At 41.1% G+C, this 15,827-nt stretch overlaps 1 protein-coding gene across 1 annotated transcript in view; it reads left to right on the plus strand.

Moving 5' to 3' along the window:
* Nucleotides 1-15,827, plus strand: part of CSPP1 (centrosome and spindle pole associated protein 1) — a 117,397-nt gene that overhangs the window by 94,452 nt on the left and 7,118 nt on the right. Inside the window, exons 22-24 of the mRNA XM_081817125.1 lie at nt 8,318-8,457; nt 12,122-12,262; nt 14,077-14,153. Of these exons, the coding sequence (XP_081673251.1) occupies nt 8,318-8,457; nt 12,122-12,262; nt 14,077-14,153 (358 nt within the window). The remainder of the gene's footprint in view (nt 1-8,317; nt 8,458-12,121; nt 12,263-14,076; nt 14,154-15,827) is intronic.

Genomic DNA, 15,827 nt, shown 5'->3' on the forward strand with positions numbered 1-15,827 from the left:
TGGTACTGGTGGAGACCTGATTTGAGACCCAGTATGTGATCTATTCTGGAGAATGTTCCATGTGGACTCCAGACGAATGTGTATTCTCTTGCTTTAGGATGGAATGCTCTGAATATATCTGTGAAGTCCATGTGGTCCAGTGTGTCATTCAAAGCCCTTGTTTCCTTGTTGATCTTCTGCTTAGATGATCTGTCCATTTCAGTGCCTGGGGTTTTAAAGGCCCCTACTATTATTGTATTATTATCGATGTGTTTCTTTTTTTTTTTGATTTTATTTATTTGAGAGAGAGAATGAGAGAGAGAGAGCACGAGAGAGGGGAGGGTCAGAGGGAAAGTCTTCCCCACTGAGTGGGGAGCCTGATGCAGGACTTGATCCCGGGACTCCAGGGTCATGACCTGAGCTGAAGACAGTTGCCCAACCAACTGAGCCACCCAGGTGCCCTTGATGTGTTTCTTTGATTTAGTTATTAATTGGCTTATGTATTTGGCTGCTCCCATGATAGGGGTATAAATATTTACAGTTGTTAGATCTTCTTGTTGGATAGACCCTTTAAGTATGTTATGGCTTAGCCTGGTGATGGGTATTAAGAGGGCACATTCTGCATGGAGCACTGGGTGTTATGCACAAACAATGAATCATGGAACACCACATCAAAAACTAATGATGTAATGTATGGTGATTAACATAACAACAAAAAATTCTCAAAAAAATTCTAATTTGTGCGATATAAGGATTGCTACTCCAGCTCTCTTTTGATGTCCATTAGCATGGTAAATGGTTTTCCACCCCCTCACTTTCAATCTGGAGGTTTCCTTGGGTCTAAAATGAGTATCTTGCAGACAGTATATGGATGGATCTTGCTTTTTTTATCCAATCCGATAGCCTGCGTCTTTTGATTGGGGCATTTAGCCCGTTTACATTCAGAGTAACTACTGAAAGATATGAATTTAGTGCCATTGTATTGCCTGTAAGGTGACTGTTACTGTATATTGTCTCTGTTCCTTTCTGGCCTATGTTACTTGGGTTTGCTCTTCACTTAAAGGATCCCTTTTAATATTTCTTCCAGGGCTCTTTTAGTGATCACAAATTCTTTTAGTTTCTGTTTGTCCTGGAAGCTTTTTATCTCTTCTTCAGTTTTGAATGACAGCCTTTCTGGATAAAGTATTTTTGGCTGCATAGTTTTCTCATTTAGCACCCTGAATATATCATGGCAGTCCTTTCTGCCCTGCTAGGTCTCTGTGGATAGGTCCTCTGCCAGTCTAATGTTTCTGTCCTTGTAGGTTATGGACCTCTTGTACCAAGCTGCTTTCAGGAATTTCTCCTTGTCTTTGAGATTAGCAAGTTTCACTATTATATGTCGAGGTGTTGACCTGTTTTTAACTGATTTTGAGGGGTGTTCTCTGTGCGTCCTGGACTTGAATGCCTGTGTCCTTTCCCAGATGAGGGATGTTCTCTTTTATAATTTGCTCCAGTATACCTTCTGCTCTTCTCCCTTTCCTCTTCTGGGATCCCAATTACTTTAATATTGTTTTGGTTTATGGTATCACTTACCTCTCGAATTCTCCCCTCGATATCCAGTTATTGTTTATCTCTCTTTTTTTAAAGATTTTATTTTTTTATTTGACAGAGAGACAGCCAGAGAGGGGACACAACCAGGGGGAGTGGTAGAGGGAGAAGCAGGCTTCCCTCTGAGCAGAGAGCCTGATGCGGGGCTTGATCCCAGGACCCTGGGATCATGACCTGAGCTGAAGGCAGAGGCTTAACGACAGCCACCCAGGTGCCCGTTTATCTCTTTTTCTCAGCTTGTTTATTCTCCATTATTTTGTCTTTTTTTTTTTTTTTAAGATTTTATTTATTTATTCATGAGAGACGGAGAGAAAGAGGGAGAGAGGCAGAGGGAGAAGCAGGCTCCCAGGGAGTAGAGAGCCCGATGTGGGACTCGAGCCCCGGACCCTGGGATCATGACCTGAGCCGAGGGCAGAAACTTAACCATCTGAGCCACTCAGGCGCCCCGTTATTTTGTCTTCTATCTCACTAATTCTCTCTGCTGCCTCATTTATCCTAGCAGTTAGAGCCTCCATTTTTTATTACATCTCAATAATAGCCTTTTTTATTTTGACTTGATTAGGTTTTAGTTCTTTTATTTCTTCAGTATAGGCTTCTCTAGTGTCTTCTGTGCTTTTTACAAGCCCAGCTAGTATCTTTATAATCATTATTCTGAACTCTAGTTCCAACATTTTATTCATGTCCATACTGATTAGGTCTCTGGCCATCATTACTGCGTCTTGTTCTCTTTTTTGAGGTGAGTTTTTGTCTTGTCATTCTGTCCAGAGAAGAATAGATGACGAAGAGAACAAAATACTAAAATGGCAACAATGACCCCAGAGAAATATACACTAAAATCAGAAGAGACGCAAAACCAGAAAAAATTTTTAAAAAAGAGTGAGAGAATATAATCAGACAGGTGAACAAAACAGAGCAATACACTGGATCCTGTGTGCATTTTTGTCTGTTTGTTAGAAAACTAGATTCCAAAATTGTAAAGAAAGAAAAACTTATATACATACAAAAATAAAGGATAGAATGTAACTGTAAAAATGAAAATTAAAATCCAAAAAAATTAAAAAAGGAAAAAAAAGGAATATAAACAGACAGGTGAACAGCACAGAGCAATACACTATATCCTGAGTGTATTTTGGTCTGTTGTTAGAAGAAACTGCATCCCAAAATTTTAAGGAAAGAAAAACTTTAATATATATACAAAAATAAAATTAAATACAATGGAAGGATAGAATGTAAGTGTAAATATGAAAATTAAAAAAGATTTTAAAAAAAGAGTTGATTCAAAAAATAAAGTGGTTGAAAAAGGAAAGAGCAAAAAAATTAAAATTGAAGGACTAAAGAATCGTGTCAAAAGACCATAAATTCTATATAGTGTTTTCCCTTAGCGCTGGAGTTTTGCAGTTCTGTGTGATCAGTAAACTTGGTCTTAGCTGGGTATTCTTGGTGATCCTCTGGGGGAGGGACCTGTTGTGCTGATTCTCAAGTGTCTTTGCCCCGGGGGGAACTGCATTGCCTTTGCCACGGGTCCATGCTAAGTAAGCTGCTCTGGTTTGTTCTGTGTGGTTTTGTTCCGTGAAGGCTTTCTGCTCTGCTTTAGAGGACTAGAATGAAAATGGCGGCCTCCCAATCTCCAGCCCCGGAGCCAGAGCTCGGGGCCCACTCCTCAGTGTGCCCTCATGCAAAAGCAGTCAATCACATCTGTCTCCCTGGTCTCCATCTGCACGAAACCCCGAGTGGAGTCTCCAAACCCTGCAGCCTCCTATGGCACACACTCACACCGTTCCTCCCTGGGGGAGGAAGTAGTGTCAGTTCTGAATATATCATGGCAGTCCTTTATGGCCTGCCAGGTCTCTGTGGATAGGTCTCCTGGCAGTCTAACATTTCTACCCTTGGGGTTTATGGACCTCTTGTTCCTAGCTGCTATCAGGAGTGCAGTCTCCCAACCGTTCGGCGGTTTGTCATTTATGGCAAGACCATGCTGAGAGCCCACACCTGGGCTTTCTGATTGCAGCCCATCTCTCCACTCTGAAGTCTGGGAGCTCTGCCACCCCCAGGCACCCCAGGTCTTTCTGTGATCCTGAGGATCCAGAGACCACACTGTCCCACCTAGATTTCTGCCCCGTTTTACCACCTTAGCATGGCTCTCAGGCTGGGCCGTCCCTCACTGGAGCCGACTTCTAAAAGTTCTGATTTTGTGCTCAGCTGCTATATCAGTTTCTGGTGTTGGCTTCAGGAGGCTCCCCGCCCCGCCCCCCTTGCCCCGCGGTTTATCTTCCCATATATAGCTTCAGATTCACTTCTCTGCACATTCTACCTTGCAAAAAGTGGTCACTTTTCTATTTGTAGAGTTGCAGCTATTCTTTCCTTAGATCTCTGGTTGAGTTCACAGGTGTTCAGAATGATTTGATAGCTACTAGTTGAATTCCTGGAACCAGACAAAACTAAGGTCTCCTATTCCTCTGCCATCTTGAACTGTCTCCACCAATATTCTCTTAGATTCACATTCTTGAATTTTATGTAGATTAAGTTGCCTTCATAAAACATTTATCCATACCTGTTCAATCTATTCACTGCAAAAATATGGGATATTTAATGAATATTTAACCTAATAGAAAACATTTAAATTGATGTCTTAACTGTCCTTCCTTACTGTCAATAACATATTTATGGTGATGATGATGATGGTGGTGACAGAGATGTTGAGATTGGGAAGGAAGTAAGAAGTAGCACTTTTTAAAAAAAATATTTATTAGAGAGAGAGAGCACGAGTGGGGTGGAGAGGCAGGGGGAGAGAGAGAAGCACACTCCCTGCTGAGCAGGGAGCCTGACACAGGGCTCGATTCCAGGACCCTGGGATCATGACCTGAGCTGAAGGTAGACGCTTAAACAACCAAGCCACCCAGGCACCCTGAAGTAGCACTTTCTTGAAGGAAAACCAGAAATACTAGCCCTAATCATGAAATGTTTAATAGGATTAGACTCAATAAAAAATGAGTTTGGGGCAGGCACACCATTCTTCCAGCTCTCTCTTAGAATGGACTGTTTTGTCTCACCACAGAAATCAGTGAATGAAAATAATTGACTGATTTCAGTCCGTATGTACATAAGGCAAATGGGTGCAGAAGTTGCTTTGTAAGCTAATCTAAGTGGTAGGGAAGTCCATGCTGGGAAAAAGATAATTGAAACAAGACTAGAAATAGGAAATTATGAAAACATTCTCTTTACTTTCCCATTTTTAGTCTTCTACAAAATCAGGCACAGAAATTTAGTCTTTCAGGGGGAAAATGATATAGGAATGGACAACTTCAGAGTTGGAATTATCATAGACAGTTACATTTTAAAGCTGTTTTTTACATTTTCCATCAACAGTCTATTTTCTAAAATACTTACAGACTATCAAACATTTCTGATCATTTTTGCCAAAAAGACTCATAAATTTTTTTAAAGTAGTGTTCTTCAAACTGCAGAGCAGTTTTGTTCAAAATAAACTTTTATTTATTTTGGCATCATTTTAGATTAAAAGAAAAGTTGCAGACATAGTACAGAGTTTCCGTATGCCCCTCACTTAGTTTTCCCAATTGTTAGCATCTTGTGTTACTGGAGTATGACTGTCACTAAAAAACTGATGTTGGAACATTACTACTAAGTTCTAGACTTTTAAGACTTCTCTAGTTTTTCCATTAATGTTCTCTTTCTATTCCAGAATCTAATCAGTGTAGGAACCACATTGCATTTAGTTGTCATGTCTCCTAGTCTCCTCTGGTCTGGGACAGTTTCTTAGTCTTTACTTGTTTTCATGACTGTGACAGTCTAGAGGGGCATTGGCCAGGTACAATTCTATAGAATATCCCCTAGTCTGGGTTTGTCTGAAGTTTACTCATGATTAGACTGGTGTTAAGGGTTTTTGGAAAGAATAGCACAGGGTGGATGGCCTTCTCATCACATCATATAATGGGGGTATGTGGCATCTACATAGACATTCCTGGGGATGGGAACCTTCATCAATTGGTTAAAGTAGAATTTGCCAGGTTTCTCTGCTGCAGTTACTATTCTTAGGACATGACTCAATGAATTTGGCACACTCACAAGAATGGGTAGGAGGTAGGATTAAGCTCCATAGCCTGTAGAGGGGCTTAGTTATCTATATATATATTTTTTAGAATTCTTTTGTAAGAAAGATTTGTCCCTTCTTGGCGTGCTTGAGTAGTCCAGTTGGTCGAGCATCAGACTCGATTTCGGCTCAGGTCATGGTCTTGGGGTCATGCGATTGAGCCCCATGTTGGGCTCTGAGCTCAGTGGGGAGTCTGCTTCTCTCCCTCTCCTTCTGCCCCTCCCCTGCTCATGCTCTCACACACTCTCTCTCTTTCTCTCTCTAAAATAAATAAATAAATCTTAAAAATTTTGTCCCTTCTCTTCCCTTTATTTATTCAATCATTTATCACACATTTATCACATATCACTTTTGATTCATGTATATTTATTTTGTACTTTGGGGTATAATCCATTGTCCATTTTTTTGAGCACTTCCTTCCTTTTTGGTATTACAAGAGACACTCCAGGATGCTCTTGTATTTCCCCTACCCCAGCCCTGAAAACCGCTATTTCTCCAGGAAGCCATGGTTCCTCTTGGAGAATGGTATTTAGAAACCAAGCTCTGGATGCTGTATGTGCTTTTTGGGTGTCTTTGCGTCTGGGCCCTGTTTAGTGGACAGAGCTAGATAATATATGTGTACTAAGAAACATATCTGTCATTGTTCCTGGCCTATCATTTTGTATTTCTGTTAAATTTATACTGAAGTTTAAGACTCTAATCCAGTATGTGGTAGGATTTTAATGTCACAGCTTAATTTCCAAGCATGTTCTAGCTAAGTAAACACAGTGAGAAAATTTCAAAAATACGGAATGGCTAGGTAATGAAATGTTAACCCAAGGCAGTAATTTTCAGTGAATAGTTCTATCAACTACTTCTAAGTAGTTGAGAGGTCAGTATAGTTTTTCTTTATTTACTTTTAAGATGTTATAAATGTCTTAACTATTGCAGCTTTACATATTCAAAGATGCATGTTTAATTCAGTATAGTGGGTTATTGACATTAATTTTCTTTCATAAATTGAACACTGTACTCTCTTTTGGCAAACCAATATAAGAGAGAGAAACCAGGCAGCTTTTCAATTTTCTCATTTGCAAGTGATAGCAATAATTTCTACCCCATGAGGTTTTAGTGAAGCATAAATACATGTATGTATTTGAAAGTACCTTGTAAATTCTACATGCTAGCTTAGAGAATATATGTTAGATTGCCATCATTTAATAAGAATTGGTTAAATACATTTACTCTGGTATAATTTTTAATATGTATCATAATCAGAGACATCTCAGAGTTGATAATTCCAATTTTATAAATTGTTTCACAACAAGAATCTCCTATTCATTAATTAAGCTCACATTATTGAGCTCTTACTTTGTGTTAGGCACAAAACAAACATTAGCCAGCCCACATCCAAAGAAATCTAATAATCTAATTCCTAACTTAGTAGCCTATTTAACTTTTAGCAGTAATGGAAACTAGGCAGGAGTCCAGTTCACTAGAAGTCTTTGTCAGCCTTGACGAGGTAGTTTTGTGATTTGTTATCCTCACCTCGAAAGGAAACTCCAGGAGAGCAGTAGTATTGCCTTTTGGGATCCAAGCTTTCCCATCTAGGTGCTTAGGGAAGATTTAGTGAACAAAGAAATGAAGGCAAGAGTTGGGCCAAGTCTCTGACAGCTATAGCTTAAAGCCTAATTTTCAGAAATAGAGGGAGCCTGTGTAGTGCTGCGGGAAGCACAGGTAGGTCTTTCTTTTCGGGGCTAGAGACACTGTCCCCCATCCTTTCCTCTTCTTAGTCACTCCCCCAAAGCCCTAGCAGGAAACTCGCTTACTAAGCCCCCTATTATGTTAACTTCCTAGGTACCAGAGTATCAAATGAACTAATTAGGTATTGAGTTCCCTGAAAGCCCGTTGTAAAATTAGTGTTGGAGGCTGTGGATAGTACCCATTATATTGGGTGGTGTATTAATACCATGTTTCTCTGTATAATTTTTATTTTAGGCTGAGGGGAAGATAACATTTATTGATTACCTAACATATGTCAAGTACAATGCTGGGTACTTTACAGTGTATAACTTCACTTAATTAGAAGGAGTAGACATCATCTGCATCATAGAGATGATGAAATCAAGGTCAAACTGCCAATAAATAGCAGAGCTGGTCTTTGAATCTTGGTTTTGTTGACTTCAAAGACTATGATCTTTCTACTATGTGAACATTTTTAAGGTAAAGCTAACTCATTTTACTCTTCTAATAAGGTACTTTGCATCAGAATCTCTTGGAAGATTACACTGACCTTTACTATATTTTTTAATACAAGAGATTGAAATAACATATTAAAGTTTTGTAGTATACTGTGATGTAAGATGCCAGATTTCTTTCTTTTAGATTTTATTATTTGACAGAGAGAGACACAGTGAGAGAGGGAACACAAGCAGGGGGAATGGCAGAGGGAGAGGGAGGAGCAGGCTCCCCGCTGAGCAGGGAGCCCAATGCGGGGCTTGATCCCAGGACCCTGGGATCATGACCTGAGCAGAAGGCAGATGCTTAACGACTGAGCCACCCAGGCGCCCCGAGATGCCAGATTTCTTGTACAGGGAGTTAAATGTGAACTCCAATTCTCTTCCCATTAAAACACATTTACCAAAATTTGTCGTCTATCTATAGGAAAAGAGAAAGGAATCCCATGGATATATTTGACATGGCTAGGCATCGACTGCAAGCTCCTGTGAGAAGACAGTCGCCTAAGGGCTTAGATGCTACTACTTTTCAGAATATTCATGACTTCAATGAGCTGAAAGATAGAGGTGAGTAGAATGCTGCTCTTTTATATACAGCCTGTGTTCTCCCCATATTCAAGTATTTATTTTTATCCTTTTTCTAAAGTAAAGTTTCATCTAGGATACCTATTTCAAATAATGATGAATAAAACTCTATATACTTGGGGCGCCTGGGTGGCTCAGTCGTTAAGCATCTGCCTTTGGCTCAGGTCATGATCCCAGGGTCCTGGGATTGAGCCCCGCATTGGGCTCCCTGCTCAGCAGGAAGCCTGCTTTTTCCTCTCTCCCACTCCCCCGCTTGTGTTCCTTCTCTCGCTGTCTCTCTCTCTCTGTTGAAAAATAAATAAAATCTTTAAAAAAACAAAAAACAACAACAAAAAACTCTATATACTTTAGTTCTTCATGTTACCAATCTGGTAGATGAGGCTTTGGTTTGTCTCTTTTCTTTTGGAGCGTATACAGCTGTTAAAGCCTCTCCGGAGTGGATTAGATCAGGTAGACTAATGAGAAGAGTGGCACTTAATGGAAGTCATTATTGGAGGGGGACAGGGCAAGCTGAGCTTGGGAAAGAGACTTTAAGAAGGAACAGCCAGAGTGACTGGAGAATGTGGTATCCTGAAAGCTGAGGGAACAGAGTGTGTCAAGGAGAAAGAATCGTGTAAGAGGAATATTACAAAGTATCATTTGGATTAGAGGTCACTGGTGACCTCAATTAGATCTTTTCTGGTGGAATTAGGGCATCAGAAGCCAACTAACATTGGAATGAGGACTGACTAGGAGGCAGAGTGTTGGAGGCAGTGACAACCCCTGGAGGAAGCTTGGCTGGGAAGGGGAAGAACAGAGGGTCCAGAGCTGGGGGAGCGCATTCGGATGCTACTGTGGAGGGTGGGTTGTGACAGGGTAAGAGGTGTGTGTAGGATATGAGAGAGGGAGGGAATGATGAGAGCCGAGTCCCTCAGTAGGCAGGAGCAAATAGAGGATATTTGAAGGGAGAGAGTTGAGAAGATTTGATGTAGCGCTTAGAAGGAGGAGAGAAAGCTTAGTAGGGAAATAGGATTACCAGGAGACATAGGGGCCTGGGAGACTGAAAATGTGTAGAGGAACCAAAATGTGTTATATGTGATTTTTCCTTTTGGACCATTTAATAGAGCAGGTGTCGGAGTTGAGGTGGCAAATTGTTGGATGTGTGGTCATATGACGTATACCAGATGAACCAGAATTGAACTTTTCTTCTTTTTACTTTTAAAAGTAGTATCTATTACAGAAAATTTTGAAAACACAGAAAGATAGATAAGAGGGGAAAATCACCTTACTCAAACCACCTAAATATTTCTGGTCTTCTTTCTGAGCCTATTTAAAACAAAAAAAGTATGGGGCGCCTGGATGGCTCAGTCGTTTAAGAGTCTGCCTCGGCTCAGGTCATGATCCCAGGGTCCTGGGATGGAGTCCCACATCGGGCTCCCTGCTCGGCGGGAAGCCTGCTTCTCCCTCTCCCACTCCCCCTGCTTGTGTTCCCTCTCTCGCTCTCTCTCTCTCTCTCTCTGTCAAATAAATGAATAAAATCTTGAAAAAAGCAAAACAACAAAAAAAGTAAAACAAGGGCGCCTGGGTGGCTCAGTTGGTTAAGCGACTGCCTTCGGCTCAGGTCATGATCCTGGAGTCTGCTTCTCCCTCTGATCCTCCCCCATCTCATGCTCTCTCTCTCTGTCTCATTCTGTCTCTCAAATAAATAAATAAAATCTTAAAAAAAATAAAAACAACATATAACTTATTTAATTTTCTCTTTTGTTTTTCATTTAGATTTACAAGTGTCATCGGTTACATTTACTGTTGTTTTTTAATGCTATCATTTATTTATTTATTTGATCGTTGGTTAACTAGAATTTGGTTAATTTATTACAACAATCCAATTGCAAAGCAACCCATTTATTTATTTATTTATTATTATGTTCAGTTAGCCAGCATATAATATATCATTAGTTTTTGGTGTAGTGTTCAGTGATGCATTAGTTGCATATAACACCCAGTGTTCATCCCAACACGTGCCCTCCTTAATTGCCATCACCCGGTTACCCCATCCCCCTCCTTCTGTAACCCTCAGTTTGTTTCCCCGAGTCCAGAATCTCTCATGGTTTGTCTCCCTCTCTGATTTCTTCCCATTCATTTTTCTCTCCTTCCCCTATGGTGCTCTGTGCTATTCTTTATGTTCCACATATGAGTGAAACCATATGATTGTCTTTCTCTACTTATTTCACTTAGCATAATCCCCTCCAGTTCCATCCATGTTGATGCAAATGGTGGGTATTCATCCTTTCTGATGGCTGAGTAATATTCCATTGTATATGGGAGGCGTTGTATTAAGCCAGTGGGTCTCAGAGTTTGGTCAGGGGACCTGTGCAGTCAGAACTGTTTTCATTATAAACTAAGACATTATTTGTCTTTTTCATATTTATTCTCACATGTGTGTACAGGTTTTCTGGAGGTTACAAATGTGATAACTTCATTGCTCTGATGCTAATAATATATTTGTGTATTCTCATGTTTTAAAAATTTCTTAATTTTAATTTCTAATAAGGCCTGTGTGTGCGAGAAAGAGAGACATAGATAAAAGCTCCTTGGGGTCCTCAAAGAGTATAAAGAGATCGTGAGAACAAAAAAGGTTTACACCATAAAATTGAGCCATTCATTTCCCTGTATGATTTCCACATTGAATCCTCGTTCATTATATGACTCGGTTTTTGAGGTTTCTTAAAGCTTTTACAGAGAGGAAACTGAGTCTGGAAGTGGCCAAGTCAGGGTCCATCCAATCCAAGTTCATGTGTCCAGAGTGTCTTCTGTTAACTTTGCTCTTAACCATTTTCTAGTTCTTACTCAACCTGGCTCCCATGTTTTTATTATATTATACTTTTAAATTATTTTGGTAATTGTGGCAATTTCTGACCATAAAACCTTTTACATATTTATGATCATTTCTTTAAATTATATTCCAGTAGTATAATTAGAAGATCAATGGGAATAATAGTTTCAAGGCTTTTTAGATGTATGAACTATATTTTTGTTCTCAAGATTTAAAAATGAAGTTTTAACATTTTCATTCTGATCACTTGATATTCTTGAACTTGTGGCACAGATGAATTCTTAGATTGTCATTTCCTCCACTAATGACATCTCTCCTAAAATTCCAGCCAGTCTGCCTTTATCTTGCTTTCTGTATGATATTGGCAAGGGTTAAAATATTAATTGGCCAATAACATTATGTTTCATTTTTTCAGTATATTTTAGGGACTGCTGTGATTACAGTGTCTGATGGCTCCCTGAGCTGTAGCCCTATGACTAACTGCTTGGCTATGACCTGTACCCAGTTGCCCAGCTGTGTGCTCTGGGGGGCATCTTGGGGAGTGGGGAGGTACGGATGGAGAATGCCTAATAAGCTACTGCTTGTTCTGGGGCAGGGCAAGGGGGTTCCTTTTAATGTTGATAAGTTTGTGAAAGGGCATTTACTTAAAGAATATTAATTTCGTGTTCTTGAGTTTTATGACAATTTTAATATCTTTTGACTTTGGTGATATTTTATTATTTTAATTGTTCCCTTGATTTTGAAATTAGGTTACTCATCTGTTACTTATAGTGAAGTTTTATAAAATCTCCTTTGGAAACAAGATTGAACTTAGCTATATATTTTTTGTACTAGATTCAGAAACACGAGTTGATCTGAAATTTGTATACCCGGATCCTCCAAGAGATCACCACACCTTAGAGATTCAGCAGCAAGCCCTGCTAAGAGAGCAGCAGAAGAAACTGAATAGAATGAAGATGCTGGAAGGTGCTGAAGGTAAGAAATAATCATTCCTATCTCAAATAGTATCAGTGGGTTGTTTGTTGTTGTTGTTGGCTTCTTTTCTCTCTGGTATTGATTTCAGTCCCAGGCAGCTTCCCACCACTGGCAGCTCCATGCTCACATGGCCCTTTTGGCAGATAGTCCCAGAAAAGGGCAGGTCCCAAGAGGGCTCTGATTGGTGTGGCTGAGGTATGTTATGTGTGAGAGGAGTCCAGGGAGGATTGAGGACCTCGGCTAGGCCAGGTGCCATCTGCAGCAGGAAGTAGGAGCCAGGGGAAGGAGTGCTGGGCAAACACACCAGTGCCCTATGGGGCATTTCTTTGCCATGTGTGTCTGACAGGTTTTGATATGGCATCAAATCTGTTCAGCAAGACTGGGCTATGAATGTGTGTTCGTATAATCAGCCAGTCAACAGATACTGAGTGCCTATGGTGAGCACAAGTACTGACCCATATCCGGGGGATGTGATGATGAATGAAATATGCTCCTCCTGTCAAGGAGCTTATACTTTGTTGGAGGAGTTAGATGCTAAATAAGCATAAGTGTGCTGAATGCTGCAAAGGAGAATCTAGGATCCCTTGGGAGTATGGAACTGGGGGTGGGGGAGCACCTGATGGCAGAGTGGGGGTAGCTGCCTCACAGAGCAGAGCATCTGTGGGCCCTGTTGGCCCAGTGTCCTGCAGGACTTCACATATTTCCCCAGCTTTGCCAGCCTGCAGGCCACTGAGGGTGGCCATGGAAAATGAGTCCTAAAAACACAACAATCCAGTAATAAGAATGAGAAGACATTCTCATTCTCAGGCCTGCAGGATCTGAGGAATGTTTTTTGACCAGGAGACATTATCACAGGAGTAAGTGGTGCACCATTTTAGGCCCAGATCAGGACTTTGATAAAGATTGATACAGGGAAAGTCTTTCCTCCATCTTGTACAGGACTTTTCACAGTAGTCTCATAGATCACCCTCTGACAGCAGAGTAACCCAGATTCTATGATAAATAGTAGGCATGTCATCAGAGAAGAAAAGCTAGGACATTCTTCAACCTTTATAAGCATTTTGGTGGAATTTTTCCCGAGGAGACCCAGCTGATGATCTGATCTGGTGTAGTCTTGGCATATTAGGCTGATTAATCCAAAAGTAGTCCCCAGGTGGAGGGATGCAGGTGCATTTTGGCACTGAGGGTATTCATCTGCCATAGCAGCCACCGGCCAATTTCCAGTAAACACGATGATGACTGAATTAATAAGCAAATGGCTTAACTATAAAAGTCACAAACATGGTATAAAATAGTCTGAGAAGGAATACAGGCTGTCATTCATTGGTAGCCTGTTTATTCCCAAAGGCAGTCTCTAAAAGACAAAATGCACTATTCAGAGGAACACAGAGGAACACTGGTCAAATCCACGAGGGGCCTTTGGGACACCTGTTCCAGAATCTCTGTGGAACCAGGTGCCTGGAGCTGAACTAATTCCATGTGAGGGGCCGTGTTTAACTCCACTCAGCCACTGGAAATTGGGTTATGGAAATATGAGTGAAACTGGTGAAGAATCCTGCTTTTCTTTTTCTGCAGACATCAGTTTTAAGCTCATAATGACTTTTAGTTTTTCTAGTCAACTAGAATGGGTGCTGAGTTAGTTATATTTATTAATAAGTAATATCTTAACATTCTAAAATGTGATAGTTGAAAAAGAATTTCCGTAGAGAGCTAGTCACAAAAGATATTCTAAAAGGTTTTTTTTTTTTGATATTCTAAAAGTTTTTATTTTTAAAATGTTTTCTTTTTTTTTTTTTTCCCTCCATTAACTACAGTTGACTTGGATGCCATCCCAAGTGCTAAAGTACGGGACCGCAGAATGGTAAGAAACCAGTTACAATTTTTCAAGATAGTTTTTGGGGGATAAAAAATTTTAGGCATATGGTAAGTGAGTAATCCAGTTTTGAATATTGAACTAAGAAAGAATTTAAATCTTGTCTCATCCATGTAGTGGGTAGGTAGAGATATATTAGTAGAATATGTAGAGAGAAAGCATATTGTTATACGAAGTGTAGTGTGTTACAAGACTTTAGAGCTAGGCTGTTCAGGTTGGTCTGTTTTAGCTATGTGACTTAAGGCAGGGTATTTAATCTTTTCTGTGCCTTAGCTCCCTTATCTGTAAAATGGGATAATATTACTTATCTCTGAGGGTGGCTATAAGAATTATTATTTGCGAGAGGAGAAGCAAGATGGCGGAGGAGTAGGAGACCTAAATTTCATCTGGTCCCAGGAATTCAGTAGATAGTCATCAAACCACTATGAACACCTACGAACTCAACAGGAGATTGAAGAAAAGAATAGCAGCAACTCTCTGAACAGAAAAGCGACCACTTTCTGGAAGGTAGGACATGCAGAGAAGGGAATCCGAGGCGATATTCAGGAAGATAGACGGCGGGGGAGGGGGTCTCCGTCAGCCGCTACTGGCAAGTGATAGAGCAGCAGAGCACAAAATGGGAACTTTTAGAAGTCTGCTCCACTGAGGGATGTGGCTCCAGTGGCTAAGCGCGGGGTGGAACCCTCCCTGGGACAGTGCGATCTGAGGACCCTTGGGGTCACGGAAAGACCAGGGATGCCTGAGTGCAGCAGAGCTCCCACGTATTGGAGCAGGGAAGCCGGCTGCAGAGACGGAGCTCAGGAGTGGGCTGTCAGCTTGGGGTTGCCATAAACCGTGATCCGCGGCACAGTCGGGCCACTGCTCCTCCAGCAGGGACCCAACAAGCGGCAGATCCGGGGAGACTCCGCTTCCTCCCCTGGGAGGAGCGGCGCGGGAGCGCACCGCAGGGATCTGGGTTTGGAGACTCCAAACGGGGTCGTGTGACAGAGATAGAGACGCTCGGTCACAGACCGGGTGAGCACAGAGGGCGGCCGGAGACTGGGGAGACAGGAGTGATTGACTACTTTTCTCTGCTCACTGAGGAGTGGGGCCCCGAGTTCTCGGCTCCTCCGGGGCGGAGATTGGGAGGCCGCCATTTTCACTCTTGTCCTCCAAAGCTGGACGGAAAGCTTGCAGGGAACAAAAGCTCCCCAGAGCAAACCCGAGCAGATTACTTAGCCCAGAGCCGGCAAGGGTGGGGCAATTCCGCCTGGGGCAAAGACATTTGGGAACCACAGCAACAGACCCCTCCCCCGGAAGATCAGCAAGAACAGCCAGCCAAGACCAAGTTTACTGATCAATGAGAACGGCAGAACTCCAGAGCTAGGGAATACTGCACATAGAATTCATGGATTTTTCCCCCCTGATTCTTAAGGCTTTCAAAGTTAATCTTTTTAATTTTCTTTTTTCTTTTTTTTTTTTAATTTTTCTTTTTCCCTTTTTCAAACAACATCTTATCAATCCCTTTTTTAAAAATCTTTATTTTTCATTTTTAGAGTCATAGTCTATCCCTTCATAGGAGTTAACCTTATTTTTGGTATATATATATAAGTTGTTCTCTCTTTAAAATTTTGGGATACAGTTTCTTCTAACAGACCAAAATATACCCTAAATCTCTAGTGTATGGCTTTGTTCTAGTCTCCTGCCTGATCA

This window comes from Leptonychotes weddellii, chromosome 4 (genome assembly GCF_054177405.1).
Source record: "Leptonychotes weddellii isolate Sample4059 chromosome 4, ASM5417740v2, whole genome shotgun sequence".
Lineage (NCBI taxonomy): Eukaryota > Metazoa > Chordata > Mammalia > Carnivora > Phocidae > Leptonychotes > Leptonychotes weddellii.